This window comes from Pecten maximus, chromosome 10, assembly GCF_902652985.1.
Source record: "Pecten maximus chromosome 10, xPecMax1.1, whole genome shotgun sequence".
Lineage (NCBI taxonomy): Eukaryota > Metazoa > Mollusca > Bivalvia > Pectinida > Pectinidae > Pecten > Pecten maximus.
Window position 1 is genome coordinate 40042553 of NC_047024.1, and position 17321 is coordinate 40059873.

At 34.3% G+C, this 17321-nt stretch overlaps 1 protein-coding gene across 1 annotated transcript in view; it reads right to left on the minus strand.

Annotated features, from left to right (window-relative positions):
• Positions 1-17321, minus strand: part of LOC117335699 (mucin-17-like) — a 40720-nt gene continuing 23399 nt past the window's right edge. Inside the window, exons 2-8 of the mRNA XM_033895866.1 lie at positions 6035-6086; positions 5554-5622; positions 4722-4896; positions 3789-3994; positions 3172-3387; positions 2493-2885; positions 1-2156 (exon numbers count right to left, since the gene is read on the minus strand). Of these exons, the coding sequence (XP_033751757.1) occupies positions 1810-2156; positions 2493-2885; positions 3172-3387; positions 3789-3994; positions 4722-4896; positions 5554-5622; positions 6035-6086 (1458 nt within the window). The 3' untranslated portion in view covers positions 1-1809. The remainder of the gene's footprint in view (positions 2157-2492; positions 2886-3171; positions 3388-3788; positions 3995-4721; positions 4897-5553; positions 5623-6034; positions 6087-17321) is intronic.

A 17321-nucleotide genomic window follows, 5' to 3' on the forward strand; every position in this document is an offset into this window, starting at 1 on the left:
ACAAACATATAAACATTTACAAGTACAAATGAAATTCATTATTAATCATAATTACAAAGAGTATTCAGTTATGAATCAAATATAAATATTTTCACATTTTTGCGTTTTCACGTATCAACCTACTCTGTTATCGTTATCGGTTTCATCCGATCTTATGTCTATGCTAGCTTCAATTTTCTATTGAACTAAGCCAACAGCTAACATGATATCAAAATATAATTAATTAAATGAAACACGACAGCTAAAGCATGAACGATTTAAGGTTTCATTTGCACTGCTCACATTGAACGAATGCATATATTACAAGGAGCTCTCCTTGTCGAAAGCCTGAAGATCTCAGGAACAACTTCCGGAATAGGATATAAATTTAACGGATGTCATCATCTGTTGTAATATACATGTATTACGTTTACGGCAGTCCCGTTTCAGGCCACCGTAAACAAAATGGGGTGCATGTCCGTGTGACAACGCGTGGGGCTGGATGAAAAAAAAACATGAAAAGCTGTAAATTCCGTAAATGCCGTGTTATTAAATTATCATATTAATTATCACGGCAATAACTTTGCAGATGAGAGGCTTAACAGGCCATCGTAAAATGGAATGAACGCAAAATCCGGATTTTGAACTGAAATAAAGTGTAACCCCCATCATCTCACGATCTTTTTTCAAATTTTCAAACATTGTGCGTTTCGTTACATTTGCCTCATGGTAAACAATGGCACAGATTGTATCCGTTCCGTCGTTACGGCACGTTACGTTCTTCTGCATGTTTATATATAACTACGATCTGAGATGATGCTCGCGGTCCAGGATGAAAATAAAGCCGGTCTCGGCATGGAAGCTTTATTCAAGTTTAAGCCATCGACGACACCTTGCTAAAGAAAGAAGGCCAATAACCGTAGTGTGCCTTTAACCCTTTGGGACAATTACCCTTTCCATCCTACGGCCAATCGTGGAATCGGCAGTACCCCGTGTGAAAACTCATCAAGACAACACAGTCCATGGGTCAAAGTAGTATTTAGATGTTCTTATGGTCACAAACAGAACGGTAGAACAACATCAACCGTCAGAAACTTTGAAAGGTCAATACGTTCAATAGCTCCGAACGCAACCTCCAGCATCCCGACGCCCAGTTTGGTCACATAGTCTTGCTTTGTGTCTTCAGACGCCTTCATACTCAAATTGTGTCTTCAGGCGCCTTCATACTCAAATTGTGACTTCAGATGCCTTCATACTCAAAGTGTGTCTTCAGGCGACCTCATACTCAAATTGTGTCTTCAGGCGCCCTCATACTCAAATTATGTCTTCAGGGACCTTTTATTCACATGTGCAACCGATATAATTGCCTCCGAAATGCCTCCGCTGAAAGTTAGAACTTCCACTTAAAAAGTAATACAGTAGGGCTGTCTAGAAATTGTATCATTAGGAAATATTATATTATATATTTTACTGTGTTATATTTTAGGATTAGTTTCTTGTTAATTAAAAGAAATTCCTCGTAAAGAGTTTACGTTAAAACTAAGTTTACCATTAAACTAATACGCGTTAAGTATAAATATATCAAGCGTTGAAATATGTCAAGGAGGTTTCGGTTTTTCAAATTGGTCTAATTCCATATCTGATGTTTAAGAAATTATACAATATCATATGCAAGAAATGGTATATCGATGTTATGATATTCCTATAGCAAATATTCGGATGAAAGCTGTATGCTCAAAGTACGAAGCAAGGGAGCACGGACCAGTATCGGTCCCATCGCCTCCCGTCCAGGGTCAAATTATTCATTAAATGTTAGATATTCATGTTGGATCATTCGATGGTGCTAATTTTTTTGTGGTTACACACAGAATGGTAGAATATTTTCAATCCGTTCATAAACCTTGGAAGGTCGATAAGTACAACAGCTCCAAACACAACCGCCAGCATCGCGGCGCCCAAGTAACCGAGTGACTTTGCCGAGACTCTTTCATCTGGAATGCTAATCAGTTTCCGTTTCCATGACGACAATTCCTTTTTCTCCACAGTCAGTTCCCTTTTCAGTGTTTCTATTTGAGATTGAAGTTGCTCTGGCGACAATGACGTCATCAAGTTGCTGTTGCAGAAACAATGATAGCAAGAACTCGAAGGCGTGCCCGTGTATAGGTTCGTCACAGATTCTGAAATGAGAAATCACAGTGTTAGATGACATGGCTAATTAAATACTTTTTACATTTGGACCAGTTTCCTTGTTGATAACAAACACACTGTTATTCAAGGGAAATCCTTGAAAATGTAAATTGCATGCCAGTCGTGGATTAGCCTTTAATTCATCCTATTCGCTGTTAACAAGACGTACGTACCTGAACAATTTGAAGTAATAGCAACGAATCCTAGTCTTAACGGTCAAGGGTAATATGTATGCCATCAAAATATTTGAGGGATATAAAACAACACTTGGGAGAACAAGGGCGTTAACTCTAAATATATTGTTTCTCTGTTTCTGAGGTACATACCTGTACTGAGGGAGGTAGTTGATAAGTCTACAGTCGTTAGCGTATTGCTAAGCTGTGGTGTCTCTGTTGAAGAGGTTTCCTCATTCGTGGCGGCCATGCTTGTTTCAATTGTGCTCGATGGCATCACACTAAAGGAAGATAATCCAAGAACATCTGATGTGGTAGCCTGAGGGACGGCTGATGTGGTAGCCTGAGGGACGGCTGATGTTGTGGCCTCAGGGACCGCTGATGTGGTGGCCTCAGGGACGGCTGATGTTGTGGCCTCTGGGACCGCTGATGTGGTGGCCTCGGGTGCAGCGGTGGTTGTGATGGCCACAGGTACACTTGATGAACAAGGCTCATTTGTCACCGCGTTGGGATCATTGACAGCCTTGACGGCAGTGGACACTATATCTAAAATATCCATTACATAATCAGCAAAATAAAATAACGTGGCGCCATCAAAAGAATACCCCTCAACTCCCACATATACACGGAATGAAAGCAGTCGTGTAAAGGGCATTAACTCTATTTATAATTAACAGTGGATCGTCTCAACACCAAGCTTTATTAGTATTTCATTTTCCGTCATCTCAAAATATTGTATGGTTTAGCAAAATATTTAGCTAAATGAAATGAGGTAATGGAAAGGGGATTCTGTTCACAATGGGCCAATAACTCAATTATAGGGTATACATACCTTTCATATATCTTTCTGCACCCTTTTTATAATGCGAGCCTAGCATAGCCGTTGCAATTTGACAAATGCTACCTACAGGGTCGAAATGATATCCAACATGATTACTTAATGAGCATTTTTCGGCACAAGATGTTGCTGCGGCCATCCCTGCATATGAACCCATTTCGAACTGCGCATTAGACATCGTCGCTACGGATTCGAAGCATGTATTCAAATCTGTCAAAAGCAGACATAAACTATATTTGCGATCGCCGACAAAACAATGATTGAAAAAAGCATGATTTCTACCAAACTGATGTTGAGAGTTTTGTCTGATACATTGTAGAAACCTTGAAACCAGGTTATCAATATTGTATGTTCATCACCTGAGTTTGTGTTTACATTTATATACATACAAATGTACATAAATATTCCAGGAACAAGAAACTCTTTATGTTCCAGAGAGAAAAGAATTATTGTCTCAAAATTACTACAAATAAGAAATGGAAAACTTGATTGACATATTCTAATGCAAAGTATATTTTTATGTCATGATAAACTTGACTAAATATGAATGAAAACGGTTGTAAAATTATTGTTGTTTAGTATTCCGTATATTAACCTTCTTGATAACTTACCATAAGTCTTAGCCTTGCATATGAACATTTTAGAGTTCGAACATGCGTCGTATGTAAATGACGCGGATTGGTGATCAAGCATAAAGCAGTTGCTACCGGGAACGGAAGGTGCAGGACTATATCCCCCAGCAGTCTGGGAGGAGCAGTCGTCATGCCAACGCGGAAGATCACCTGAAACCTGTTGCATTCCAACCCAGAGAGTGGAACTGAAAAGAGAAAGTTAAGCTATTCTTTGGTTTGTTTTGTTTAACGTCCTATTACCAGCCACGGTCATTTAAGGACGTGCCAGGTTTTGAAGGTGAAGGAAAGCCGGAGTACCCGCAGAAAAACCACCGGCCTACGGGCAGTACCTGGCAAATGACCCACGTTTCGAACTCGCAATCCAGAGGTGGAGGGCTAGTGATAAAGTGTCGGGACACCTTAACCACTTGGCCACCGCGGCCCCTTTAGCTATACTACATATGGTCTGTGACACTTTACAGATATAAACAATTCCACTGAAAAGAGAAAGTGTCGCTATGCTAAATATGGTCTGCGCAACTTTGCAGATATGAAAATATACCAAAGTCTCATCATATTGAGACAGAAGACATATACTGTTAATAATTGTTTTATGTTTTTTATGGGTTCCTGTAAAAGTATTATTTCCAGAAACGGAAACTTCTTGAAAAGGCAAAGAAACAAGATAGGTGAGCTCAAAGGACATCGATGTAATCGATCAACGCACATCATCAGCATCAAATCTCTTATTACGTTCCCAACAGTTCATCGACATTCGGGCTCATTTAGGACTAGCCGGTCCTGAAAAGAGCTATGAGTGTGTATCTCTGTGGTACAAATATGTCTGTGCTCTCAGAAATTCCTTTATTCTATAACATTGCAATAAAGTTAAGGATAATTTGTTATATCATGAATGAAGTATAAAATACCAACTCGAATGGATTTAGATAGGCGCTGCTCAAAGATGATGCAAGATATGATGTTAGATAGGAGTGTTCACCAGCATCTGTTATTTTCAGGAAGTCGTAGCCCTCCTGGATACAGATTTGTCTAGCATCCGCCCAGTTCATGGGCTGGTTATTGACCTTATACAGGCACCACCTCATATCTGGAACAAAATAGAATATAAAATTGTACTCTGTTACGATTATTTTTAACTCGAAGTAAAAATCTTCTGGAGTAACATTATAATAAAAATTGTATTGTTACAACATGTTTCTCGAATACTCAAACTTTGAGATAATGATGTGTGTCCGTATTTGATTCTGGATACATAACTAATGCACTTCAAGCTAAGACTCAAATGAAGAATGAAGAATTTGAAATACAAGTATGGATTTATAAATAGCAAAGTAAATGTGCGATTGATAAAATTATGTCACCTCATACGACATGAAGTGATTTTCTGCAGACATGTTCTTTTCTTGCTCCTGTTGTATTTTTGTATGCAATGTGCATGCATTAAATAAAATACTGTTTAAACTAAGATGGTCTCTGTTGGTTATACTGATGGGAAAAAAGTGACCGACAGATAGCAGTTTGTAAGATTTAGATAATGATTTCATGTTTTACATATGTCTAAATCAAGGAACGGGTCGAGTCGGAAAATAAGTAATAGGATACAATATTTTAGTTCAAAACACAAATTTAGTGTTGACTGTTGATATTCTATTATTCCCATAACGTTTAATCCATGTGGTTCTAGATATATATATATATATGTGTGTGCATGATGCAAAAGAAACGTCAGGTGCTTAATACCTACCAACACAAGGACCGCCGGCTGGACCCACTTCATATTGCCCACATGGCGTGGTAATCACTATCTGAAATGCTTTACATGAAAAATAACATCAGAAAAGTTGTAAAAAAAATAAGTATTACTAAAATTAAAAGTGATTGCAACAATTCTTGGTTTATATCCAAATAAATGAGAACAAAACATAAAAACAGAACAGTTTTGAGATAATTAAGAAATTACCGATTGTAACTCTATTGGAAATCTTCGGGCCTTTCCGGCATATCTTCGGGAAAAAAAAAACATTTGTTTTCTTTTGGACGAAGGTAAATGACCTTGCTAGGTGACGAATCATATGACTGTTTCGGTATTATTCGTAATAAATCGAGCATGATCATGTTAACAAGCAACAGCCGAAATGAACACTGTGTTGTTTAAGGTTAATATGTGTAACATTATGTAGGATTAAGATCAAGAACACTGGTGAATTGAGATGATAGTTGCCTACCTGAGAGTATCCCGAGAATCGTCTTTAAATGGCTCAAAATGTTACTGCCCATCTGAAATACATAAATGAAGTAAATGTATATAAATAACGTTAATACATTGAACATCAATGGATAAACTTGTCTGCTAGATTTTAGATTTGCAGTATAATTCACTTCAAATCACGTACTTCGACCATCATAATATTTACACATACATTTCTGGATTCGAGATTTGGAGTAGATTTATTCTCTCTAAAAATAAGTAACCCTTGCGAAACGACAAGGCGTAGGTCGGTTCATTGAAAAATTGCAACGTTGTGATCATGATTTATCACTAAAATTCAAATCATGGCGACTCATATGTTTCCAACTTTCTGTTCTTTAAAACCCATTTTCAGTCCCTTAATCGGGCAGTTCTTCGCAATACATTTCACTTTTTGATGAAATGAAGTACTAACTGCAACCGTTCCCTACAAAAGTGGATCTCCTCATAAACTTGCTCCCTTAACAAAATTTTATTGCACGATTGTATGTTATGCCGATATCTGTGTTTTTTGTTTTTTGAGAATGGAAGAACTTTTTTCTCATTTCGGTTCAAGCTATAATTAGATAGCTATATGTATGTTTTAGAGACAGAGTCCATGCTCATAATATTTGATTAGAGATCAACCCAAAATGATTTTTGTATTTCATTTGATTACTTATATTTGTCTCTTTATTTTTTTCAATTATATTCCATAGATAGGTATTTAATGAGGAGGGAAAACTGATTTATGTAAAAATTAGATTAGGACATTTCTCAGAAAGGTCAAATCCTCTCTAAGTTCCTTCGAAATAAAACGAGTTCGGGGTTGGTTAATAATAATTTACCATATCCAAAAAAATACATATGAAAATCCAAAACGCGAAAACGGAAGCTAGAGCCTAAAAATAGTCACTAGACGTGGAATCTCGTTGTTCATAATTATAACAAAGATTAGGATAATTAATTATTAGATGTTTTATAATTATTGCTGTGATGCAGCATTTCATTTTTTATTCTTAAAGGTGAAGTTAAAACTATGTACGTGATAGTTATATAATAATGTATAGCATTCAAACAACTTACAACTAGTTTTCGTTATCTATATGTTTCACAAATGCTCTTTAACTGACATTTCTTTCCTTGAATGTTCATCTTATATTTTAATACATTTTCACTTTTATTACTACCTGTGTAAATTGTGAAGTGATTAAGATATATGAGATGGATTGATATACGCTTTAAGCTTGTTTCCAGATCCTTTTGCAAATGATGAACTGATATTGTTGTGTATGAATTAAATAAGATACTGTTTAAACTAAGATGGTCTCTAACTGAATAAACTGATGGGGGAAAAGTGACCGACAGATAGCAATTTTTAATTTCTAATTTTGTTATGGCTATCTTCATGGCATTTTCACAAATTTCATAAGTAGGGCCTTCATGTATGCATTGATATTTGTTAAAGTTCTTAAGAAATTTCCTGACGGATCTGTCGTTATTTTTTTGCTGGCATTGGGGCATTACAAATGTAGTTAGCATCAACGTTACTGTTAATAAGTATAAATATAAAGTATATATATAGAAAATATTTAAGTTGACGACTTGCAAGTAAAACATATATAAAACTGATAATTGACAAAAGAAGACGTTACATTTTGCACTAGCGCTTTCACTCTAGTATGCCCCATTATATTATGACGTCATCAAGAGATAACAATTCGTGACGTCACACCATTATGTACTGTTACTATGCACCTGGAGATCTAATAGAGTGAAAGCGCTAGTGCAAAATGTAACGTCTTCTTTTGTCAATTATCAGTTTTATATATATTTTACTTGCATGTCGTCAACTTAAATATTTTCTATATATATATATATATCTATATAGGTAGCCATCCTGTTATGTAGTTCTGACAAACATATTAGAAGTTATTATGTAGGTAATCCCGTGTTTGTTTGTACTAATCATGCCTTATTAACACAGAATATATCAATACCGCCTTTATTTCATTAAGCCCAATAAATGTTTAATTTCTAATTTCAAATCCCACCTATGCCTCTCAATGATATTGTATTGTATAGTGATTGTTCAGTTTAGAATATTCATCATAACGAATATTACTTTTAGGATGTTGTTCGCAGGTGATACATTTCAAATAAGCACTTATCTCCATTTGTTGATATCGATGGAACATCGGCCGTCGTCACAGTACAAATATATATATAAATACTATTGCCTTAAATGATAATGCAAAAAAGCACTTGATATATTTCTTTCTTTCTCTTTCAATAATGCAACGAAAACAGGACATGCATCACTTCTGTTGCCATAGCGACAACGATAAGCACATGGCCGACTTAGCAGGAATGTGTTGCTATAGTATGTTCAGTAAGCCTACCGTTTGATTTATTGGGAGAGGTTTGGATCTTCATGCTTATTTACAGTTCTAATGATATGTTTGTTTGCAAATATAGATATAATCAAAGTTTATAATCAACACTTTTCGAAAGACTTGTTGTCTTTATTAAGCACATATTGGCTAACGAATAAGCAAACAGTTTTCATATCAAAATATTTGCATTGTGTTAAAATGTTGGCAAATACCAAACATAATAACAAATATCGATAAAGTTTTTTGTCCTCCGACTGATATAAAATTGTTTATAATTTACTTAGTCCAGGAAAGGTAACGCATGCTCACTTTAGACTTTGGAATGCTACCAAGAGCTAATTAGTAGGGTTTTAGAATACAGAACAATTTTTATTAAAATTGTGGCTATCTGTTTTTTTTTTTTTTTTTTTTTTAACATATATATATATATAAATGGTATTATCCATGTTGTGCGGCATTGGAAGTTGCGCACTTTATACGTTATAGAAACACCACCATCAATATACTGTTTCATGTAATGAGTAATGTGATATGGATCTACAGGTATAAATTCCCAAGTGGGCGAAGTTGATTGTTGTTTAATTGATGATGCCCGAATAACCAGTAGTCGTCTAGGTGTACATAATACAAACAGTACAGCCTATCCCACAAAGAGGGAGAGTTAATTAATACCAGTCATTATTTATTGCCAATTAAACCTGTTTTAGAAAATCGACTGTTGGTTTGGTTTCGGGACGAAAATTGGAAAGTTTGTAAATTTACACTTGAAAATATGTCGATATGTCATACCTTTAATTTTATATGAATAGCGTGGTTTTATTGCATCCATCCAAATATCATACATTAGAAAACACTACTATTTAAATCTGAACACAAGTGTAACTAACACGTTTTAGGTACATGGATGTTTTGTAAAATTGATTGCAATCTAATGATGTATCTATCAGATCTAATAATCAATTATCAGGCCATTGTGTTCTCTTTTTTCTGTCTTTCTCTCTCATGTTATTCAGTTATGTCAGCAAAATATTTAGCCAAAATATCAATGCTTTATATATAAAAAACATATCACGTGAAAATCACATTGAATTGTTTATAGGATATCTAACGGTTTATAATTGACGGTAAATGAATATCTATCGCTGTATTAATATTTGACGGTATATTAATATTTGACATTATATTAATATTTGACGGTATATTAATATTTGACGGTATAATAATATTTGACGGTATATCAATATTTGACGGTATATCAATATTTGACGGTATATTAATATTTGACATTATATTAATATCTGACATTATATTAATATCTGACGGTATATTAATATTTGACATTATATTACTATTTGACATTATATTAATATCTGACGGTATATAAACATTTGACGGTTAAAAATATTTGACAGTAAATGAATATCTAAAAGTATATAAATATTTGACTGTATATGCATATTTGACGGTGTATGAATATCTAAAGTATATAAATATTTGACTGTATATGAATATTTGACGGTTGCAAATTTACTCAACATATTGCATGTTCAACAATTTACCCAACATATATTCATATTCAATAATGTATACAGCATATGTTCTTATTGACGATGTAACCAACATCTGTTCACATTGAACAATGTATCCAAGGTATTTCCACATTGAACAATGTACCCAACATATTTTCACATTGAATAATGTACCCAACATATTTTCACATTGAACAATGAACCCACATATTTTCACATTGAACAATGTACAAAATGTATTTTCACATTGAACAAAATACCCAGCATATTGTCACCCTGAACAATGTAACCAACATATTTTCACACTGAACAAAGTACTCAGCATATTTTCACATTGAACAACGTAACCAGCATATTTTCACATTGAACAAAGTCCCTAGCATATTTTTACATTGAACAATTTGCTCAACATATTTCATATTTGACAAATGAATCAATGTATAATCCTTTTTTTATCTATCTCTCTTCAATATTCGTGATTATTTTATCCCCATCATGACTTTCTTTAGGATTCGATTCTTTGGTCCCTTCAATCATTTAGTCCTCTCAAAGATCACAACAACTGCATTGCTCATATCTATTGATTATTAGATATCTACTACTAATGTCCTTTGTAAATGTGTTATTCACTTTGAGAAGATTGTTTGCATCCCTTTCAATTAGTAGAATGATAATGTAAAAATTGTGCATTTTATAATATATTCTCTAATAAGTTTGGACCGTTCGTGTGAAATAGAACTACCGAGCGTTCTTCGGGCATAAGATCATAGCAAGTTATGCCACATAAAATCGTATAGATGTGTTACTCTGCTAATTGAATATCCGTAAGCGAAAAACGACAGTGACGAGAAATGTCATTAACTTTAATAATTAAAATGTTTTTTTTTTACTACTGGCTGCTATCAACTTTATGATGCAAGTAGGCATGATCGATATCAGACTTGGCCTAAGTGTGTGTATTGTGTTTGTCATATTATTGTTTAAAAATATCAATTGTGTATTACGTATTGTGAATGAAAAAATAAACATTTTATTGTAATGACAAGAGATCAAATGGAATCGAAATGAAATGTTTCTTGTTTAATAAACAAATAAATAATTCAAATATTTCTATCTTAAAATCTCTTGCAGGACTTGTTTCATTTATCTTTTATTGCTGTGTAATCAACTGTTTCCTGTTTCATTGTGTGTTAATCAATATAAACATACAAAATTTAAACTGAAGCAGTTAGTCCGATACCAATACCATACCTTAGTCCAACCGCCCACACTTCAATACATTAACGTGAATATATCCTATATAATGTGTGTGTATGGCCTGCCTAAAGATGCCAATAAAGAGAGAAAGGCCTTGTGGAAAAAGTCTTAGATTTATATATATATATTAGATATGGTAAGTATATATTTTCCTCAATTCTCATTCGCCAAAAGCATGGTCACGTGGAGGTCAATATTTTTAGTTATCGTTTACTTAGTACAATATAGTGTATTTCTGCCATGTGTGATAAGGCGAAAATTCACCCATATCAGACTGCGTGAAAAATATAACGCCCAAAACAACAAAACAAGCTGAAGAAGAGTTTGCATTTATTACTGTTCACTTAATTGTTTTACATATTTGTTGTTTACCATCAGCATTTGATGTTTTATTATAATTTTGAATCAAACTTTCAGTGTCTAAGTATAATATAATAGAATGTAATATTTTCTCTATATCGACTTAGTGTTTCTATTTTTAGAAACACCGAGTCAATATTGCGTGTATTACGTCATTGTTATTGTGACGTCACAATTAATGCCCCAGTGTCCTGTTAGCAAGATAAATATATAGCAATTCCATCTTTTTGCAAACAAGTTGTATATCTAATTTAAGGACATTTAATTCGGTCAATATGTGTTATATCAACCCGGTGGAATCTAAAATATTGACCTCGGGCTTCATATTGTCGATTATGACGTTACTCATCTATTGTGGCGTATGAGGTCATTCATGCATTGTGGCGCATGACATTGTTCATGTTTTGTTTTGCCTGAGGTCATTCATGCATTTTGGCCAATGACGTTGCCCATGTTATATGGCGTAACATATTATTACACCATTCTAATACTGTGACGTCATTCACTCTCTGATCAAGAGGACAACGCTAGCAATCTGTCTTACCTTATAGGGATTGACAGAAAAATCCAGCACAAATAAGGTTGGAGACAATGCAGGGTAATAGGGTTATACTAGATATCAGTGGTGAAGAGCAATAATAAATAAGTACATTACGGATGTTCCTGATATATTTCGGTTCCTTCGGCTTCCAAACAGAAATGAAGGTCAGAAGTTCTGGTAGACCATACTGTTGTTAGAATTCTGCAAGCGCCGTATATATTTTATTAATGACATCATGGTGTAATATCAATGTGGCGTGCTATGTATTATTTATAAAATTCCGGTTACATAAAAATGCACGTGCTATCAAGGACATTTACGTTTGGTTAGATCAGAAAAGGCACGTGAGTCCCCATAGGAAAAGAGAAATCAATCATTCCACTAGACGGAAATGAACACCGACCTTTTCACGGAAATTAGCCGTTTTCCTCAGGTATTAGTTACATCTGTTAATCAGGTTCATTAAAACGCTTACATTTAGCCCGTGTCGTGTGTTATCAGCCGTGTTTCATGACCGGCTCTATCCATTGAATATTATCGAACATACCTATCAGCCGTCCTAATCGACATTCATTCCGAACAATCCTAATTAATATTGCACCTGTCCTGTCGTCAATATACGCATTCCTGTGTGAGTGGCTTTCAATCGGTCTGCTAAGTCAACAACTGATGGATAGCAGTAGTTCAATATGTCTCCTAGAGGTCGGCTAGATGTTCGCCGAGCGGATCACTACAGTGTGAATGTAATGATTGGCCAAATCAATCCATAAAGAGTAATCTGTGAATGACTTTTACTATTGATTAAACTCGCCACTGACGAGCTGAATAAACTAATTGATTATCCTGGAGTGAGTGGATGACCCGAACATTTTATCTGAATCAACAAAAAACGGGAAAATATTAGGTATAAAGTTTCACACGCTGTACAAATGCTTTAAACGCATGGCGACACTGATGTCCGGCTTATGACAGACGGTGATAACGTAGATATCGATATGGCTAGAGTCAATAATACAACATGCAATCTGTTCCCATCGAAATAACATCTATTTATGATACTGTACTGTCCATTTGTCCTGCCAATAAGGGAAATGGCGGCTTTGTACAGGGTGGTTAACTAAGCAACGAATCATAAGTATACCTTAACTGCAGATATATATCAAAATACTTTCCGCACTTCCTGATACATATATACGAGTGCTGATTGATAAGATGTGAGCCTCATGTTGAATGATTTGAATTTTCCCGGACATATTGCATTTTTTGCAGCATAATCCTCTTCAGTATCTATACACTTAAGCCAGTGGTGTTTAAGGGCCTCAATGCCACTTTTATAGAACTCCTTTTCTGGGCTGTTCAGAGAGTCATCCACTGCATGCTAGGGTTAGTGTTAGGGTTGGGGTGCCGTAAATAACTGTTTTCAGTTAAAATTAATAATATAGTAAAAGCTTTATGCGAATTGTAAAAATAGAATTTTATGTTTAAGTTGTTCGATTTTTTAGCAAATATGTTATGACATGTCGCAGTATCCATTTCTGAAAACCTCTTTCTCGGTTTGATAAGTTTAATTGCTAATGTGTTTTGTATTCCTTTTATAAGCAGAGTGCTTCACAATCACAATACTTAATAACTTTTCATGATTGAAAACAGTGAAAGAGATACATATATTGTATATCGACTGAATGACACAAAATAATTTGTTTTAAATTAATAGTTATTTGAACAAAATGATTGATAAGCTTTTAAGCAAATTGTAATTGTTTAAATAATGCCCCTTTTTATTGCCTATTCAGTGCTCGTCATTTTGTTGTATCGATGATGACGGGGGTAAAAGGCAAGGTCGCTATATATCCGCCGGTGACGGCGAGTAGACGTGAAGCTCATATAACTCATCAATGAATGCACGCAGACAATGACTGAAAACTGGATCGATTTGAATAACATTAAAAGGGTATTCAGAGAGAGAGAGAGAGAGAGAGAGAGAGTGAGAGAGAGAGAGAGAGAGAGAGAGAGACAGAGAGACAGAGAGACAGAGAGACAGAGAAACAGCGAGAGACCAGAGAGAGAGAGAGAGAGAGAGAGAGAGAGAGACAGACAGAGAGAGACAGAGAAACAGCGAGAGAGAGAGAGAGAGAGAGAGAGAGAGAGAGGTGTAATAATGAAAACATACATCAGTATTCAAAAAGACAGTGAGACAGACAGAGACAGAGTGAGAGAGACACGCACAGAGAGAAAGACAGAGAGACAAAAACAGATAGACAGAAGCAAACAGCGACAGACAGAGACAAACACAGACAGACAGATAAATGTTAATGATGTTTACAAACATATCCCTTTGAATATTTATAATAAAGTAACACAAAAGGTAAAAGGTCTAGGTTTCCATACGTTTTCAAGCATGTCATTATTTTCCAAACTGCTAAAGGTTCATTAATTTATCGTTAGTACATGCTCTGGTAGCAATACACAACAGGCTCAATTTAAAATAGACTATTCAATTCCTGATCATGTTATCATCAACTCTCGATATCGACTGACATTTATTAGTATTATGGGGTAATGGACTCGCTCCAATGAACATGGCTGATGATTAGCATGGATAGGAAATTCATACTTCATATAGAGTAATCAAATTACGAGAAAATGGAACTATCAACAGCTTTGGTAGAATACTCATCAAAAATTAAAGCTAATTCCCTGTCAGAATGCCATAATATTAAAGAGGGCTTCAGTTCAGACTTGTTTGAACAATGACGTCACAAGCTTGGTGACATAGCAACCCGTCATTCACGAACACATTACCAGTGAATTTGCGACGACAGTTTTATAAATTCTTCATTCAATATGTATGATTATGGAAAACATCGCTAGCTCGATCACAGAAATGTCCTATTATGTATTGAATGGATAGCAGAATATAACGATAAGGGTTTCCACCTGCTTATTACATATTAAGCTTCTTGAAACTGTATAAACAAGTAAACTGCTATTACCACTATCTGAAAAATAGATAAGTAAACAAATAAATAAATCGATTAATCAGTTAATTCATTCTTTCATTCATTAATTTCAGTTAATTAATTGATCTTGTTTTAGCTAACTAAATAAATTGATTCATTAACAAATGCTAGTTAATTAATTTACAAATATCAGACACAAACGAATATAAAGTAAAAACTTAATGTTTTTCATTTTACTTGCTGGGAAAACAAAACATGATCCTTTGAATGTTTCATATAACTTCTGTTTCCATTCTTAAAAGTTTAAAAATTAGACAAAAAAAAAACAACCCGAAAAGTATACAGTGAAAGCCAATCTGATAATGAGTTGATTTCAAGTCGATTGTAAAATAAGCATAAAATGTGTGTGTCGTTTGTGTAACAATACTTCGGGAATTTTATTCACCAAGATTTGCCGTTTCCCCCTCTTATATGTTATTGTTATGAATATATTAACCAGTTTAACCATTCAAACGTATTTCATATCATTGACAATTTCGAAATTCCAATTAATTGATTAAATTAGACCGTGAGTGCACCTCCGTGTCTGAATATTTCAACATATGTTTAGAATCATTTTGGTGGCCCTTTCTTTAGGATGTCCATTTCACTTGCGTTTAGAACACTTAGATTTTAAGATATCCCTGTTCAACAGTAACACCTGTATTACCCGACAGAACGGGTTACCCAAATTCTATGAATACCTTTATGTTAGAGTTTATGTCTGCTCATTTCCCTGATTCCATTAAATGTATCATATTAGGTGATTAACACGGTACCTGCCTTCATTTAATTATTGTCTTGAACTATTTTGATTCTCGATTTCAGCACACTCTTTTAAAGCGATGGGTGACGAAACTGTAGATTTTAACAGACATTTTCGGTATTGCTATATCACGTAATAGTTTGTGTTGTTTATGTACAAAAAATCAGATATAACGTACACAAACATTGCTATATCTTAATATATTTTTTCAATTCATCTAACATATTTTGTTTAGAACAGACAGGTTCCAGAAATCTGACAGAATTCCTAAATATCCAATTGAACATGCCCAGATACATTATCCATTACTTACTTACTATGTATTATTTATTTCATCACAGTTGGCCGACAATTTGTTATATTTATTTACGTGAAGGCTTTAAGAAAGCTAGGGAGGTCAATAATATCATACAGGTGTCATTCTGAGGTTAATTATATGGAATCATTGTACAAAGATTAATTAACTGTGTCTAGGCATCGTCAATAATGCTAAGGGCCTCGAGTGTTGATGTCCAGAGGACTGAGGAGAATCAACACAGATCGAACGAAATGTCAAAATATAGATTGGAAGGTAGAAATAGCCTGGCATTTCAATAAAATCTCATAGTTTTCAATATTGGATTTCATAAGAATGTGCATATGTATATTCTGAACTAAATGATTGACCGTGTATGTTATGTAAGACATTGTTGTAATCTTTATAACGGGCAAGGTGTTTTTATAAGTGAAATTGATTTTCATACCTACTTCCCGTTAGGTTCGTATCTGATATACACAGAATAACAATTTATTCTTTATGGAGAAATTGGATATGTTGCCTCGACAATTTCCTTTACTCTCAACATGACTGAAGATATTCATTTGTATTGCGTTTCTTTCTGTAACTCAATGTTACATTCATTAAGTGAACGCTTTATTTCTATGCAGATTTATAGGCAAGTTATTCAAATCATTATTTTACTCTCAGCTGATTATTCGGTGAAAATTTGTACATTAATATACAATGTTTACTTTAAAATCTTGCACATGTCACTGGAATTTATGTTTGTCAATAAAGAATACCGGTGTAAATTGCTCTGTCCTAAAAACATAATAATCAGAAACGTATGGAAACATTTTATGGACGTTTTCAATATATTTCAGATACTTTATAAAATGTAGATAGATTTCTGAAATCTTGGAGAAATCATAGATATATTCGTCTCCAGAATTGTGTAAAACTTGCCCAGTTTGGTTGTGTTGCCGTTTATTTTTTATTATTTTTTTTCCGTTTCTTTTTTTATTAATGCATTTAATCTTATGTCTATATGCATGTGTTTTTGAAGAAAAAAATGTATGTATTCAATATGCACATAGAGTATCACCACGCAATCAAAACAGTAATATTATACATAAAGATTTTATTCAGTACAATTTTGCATAAATAATTTAATAACT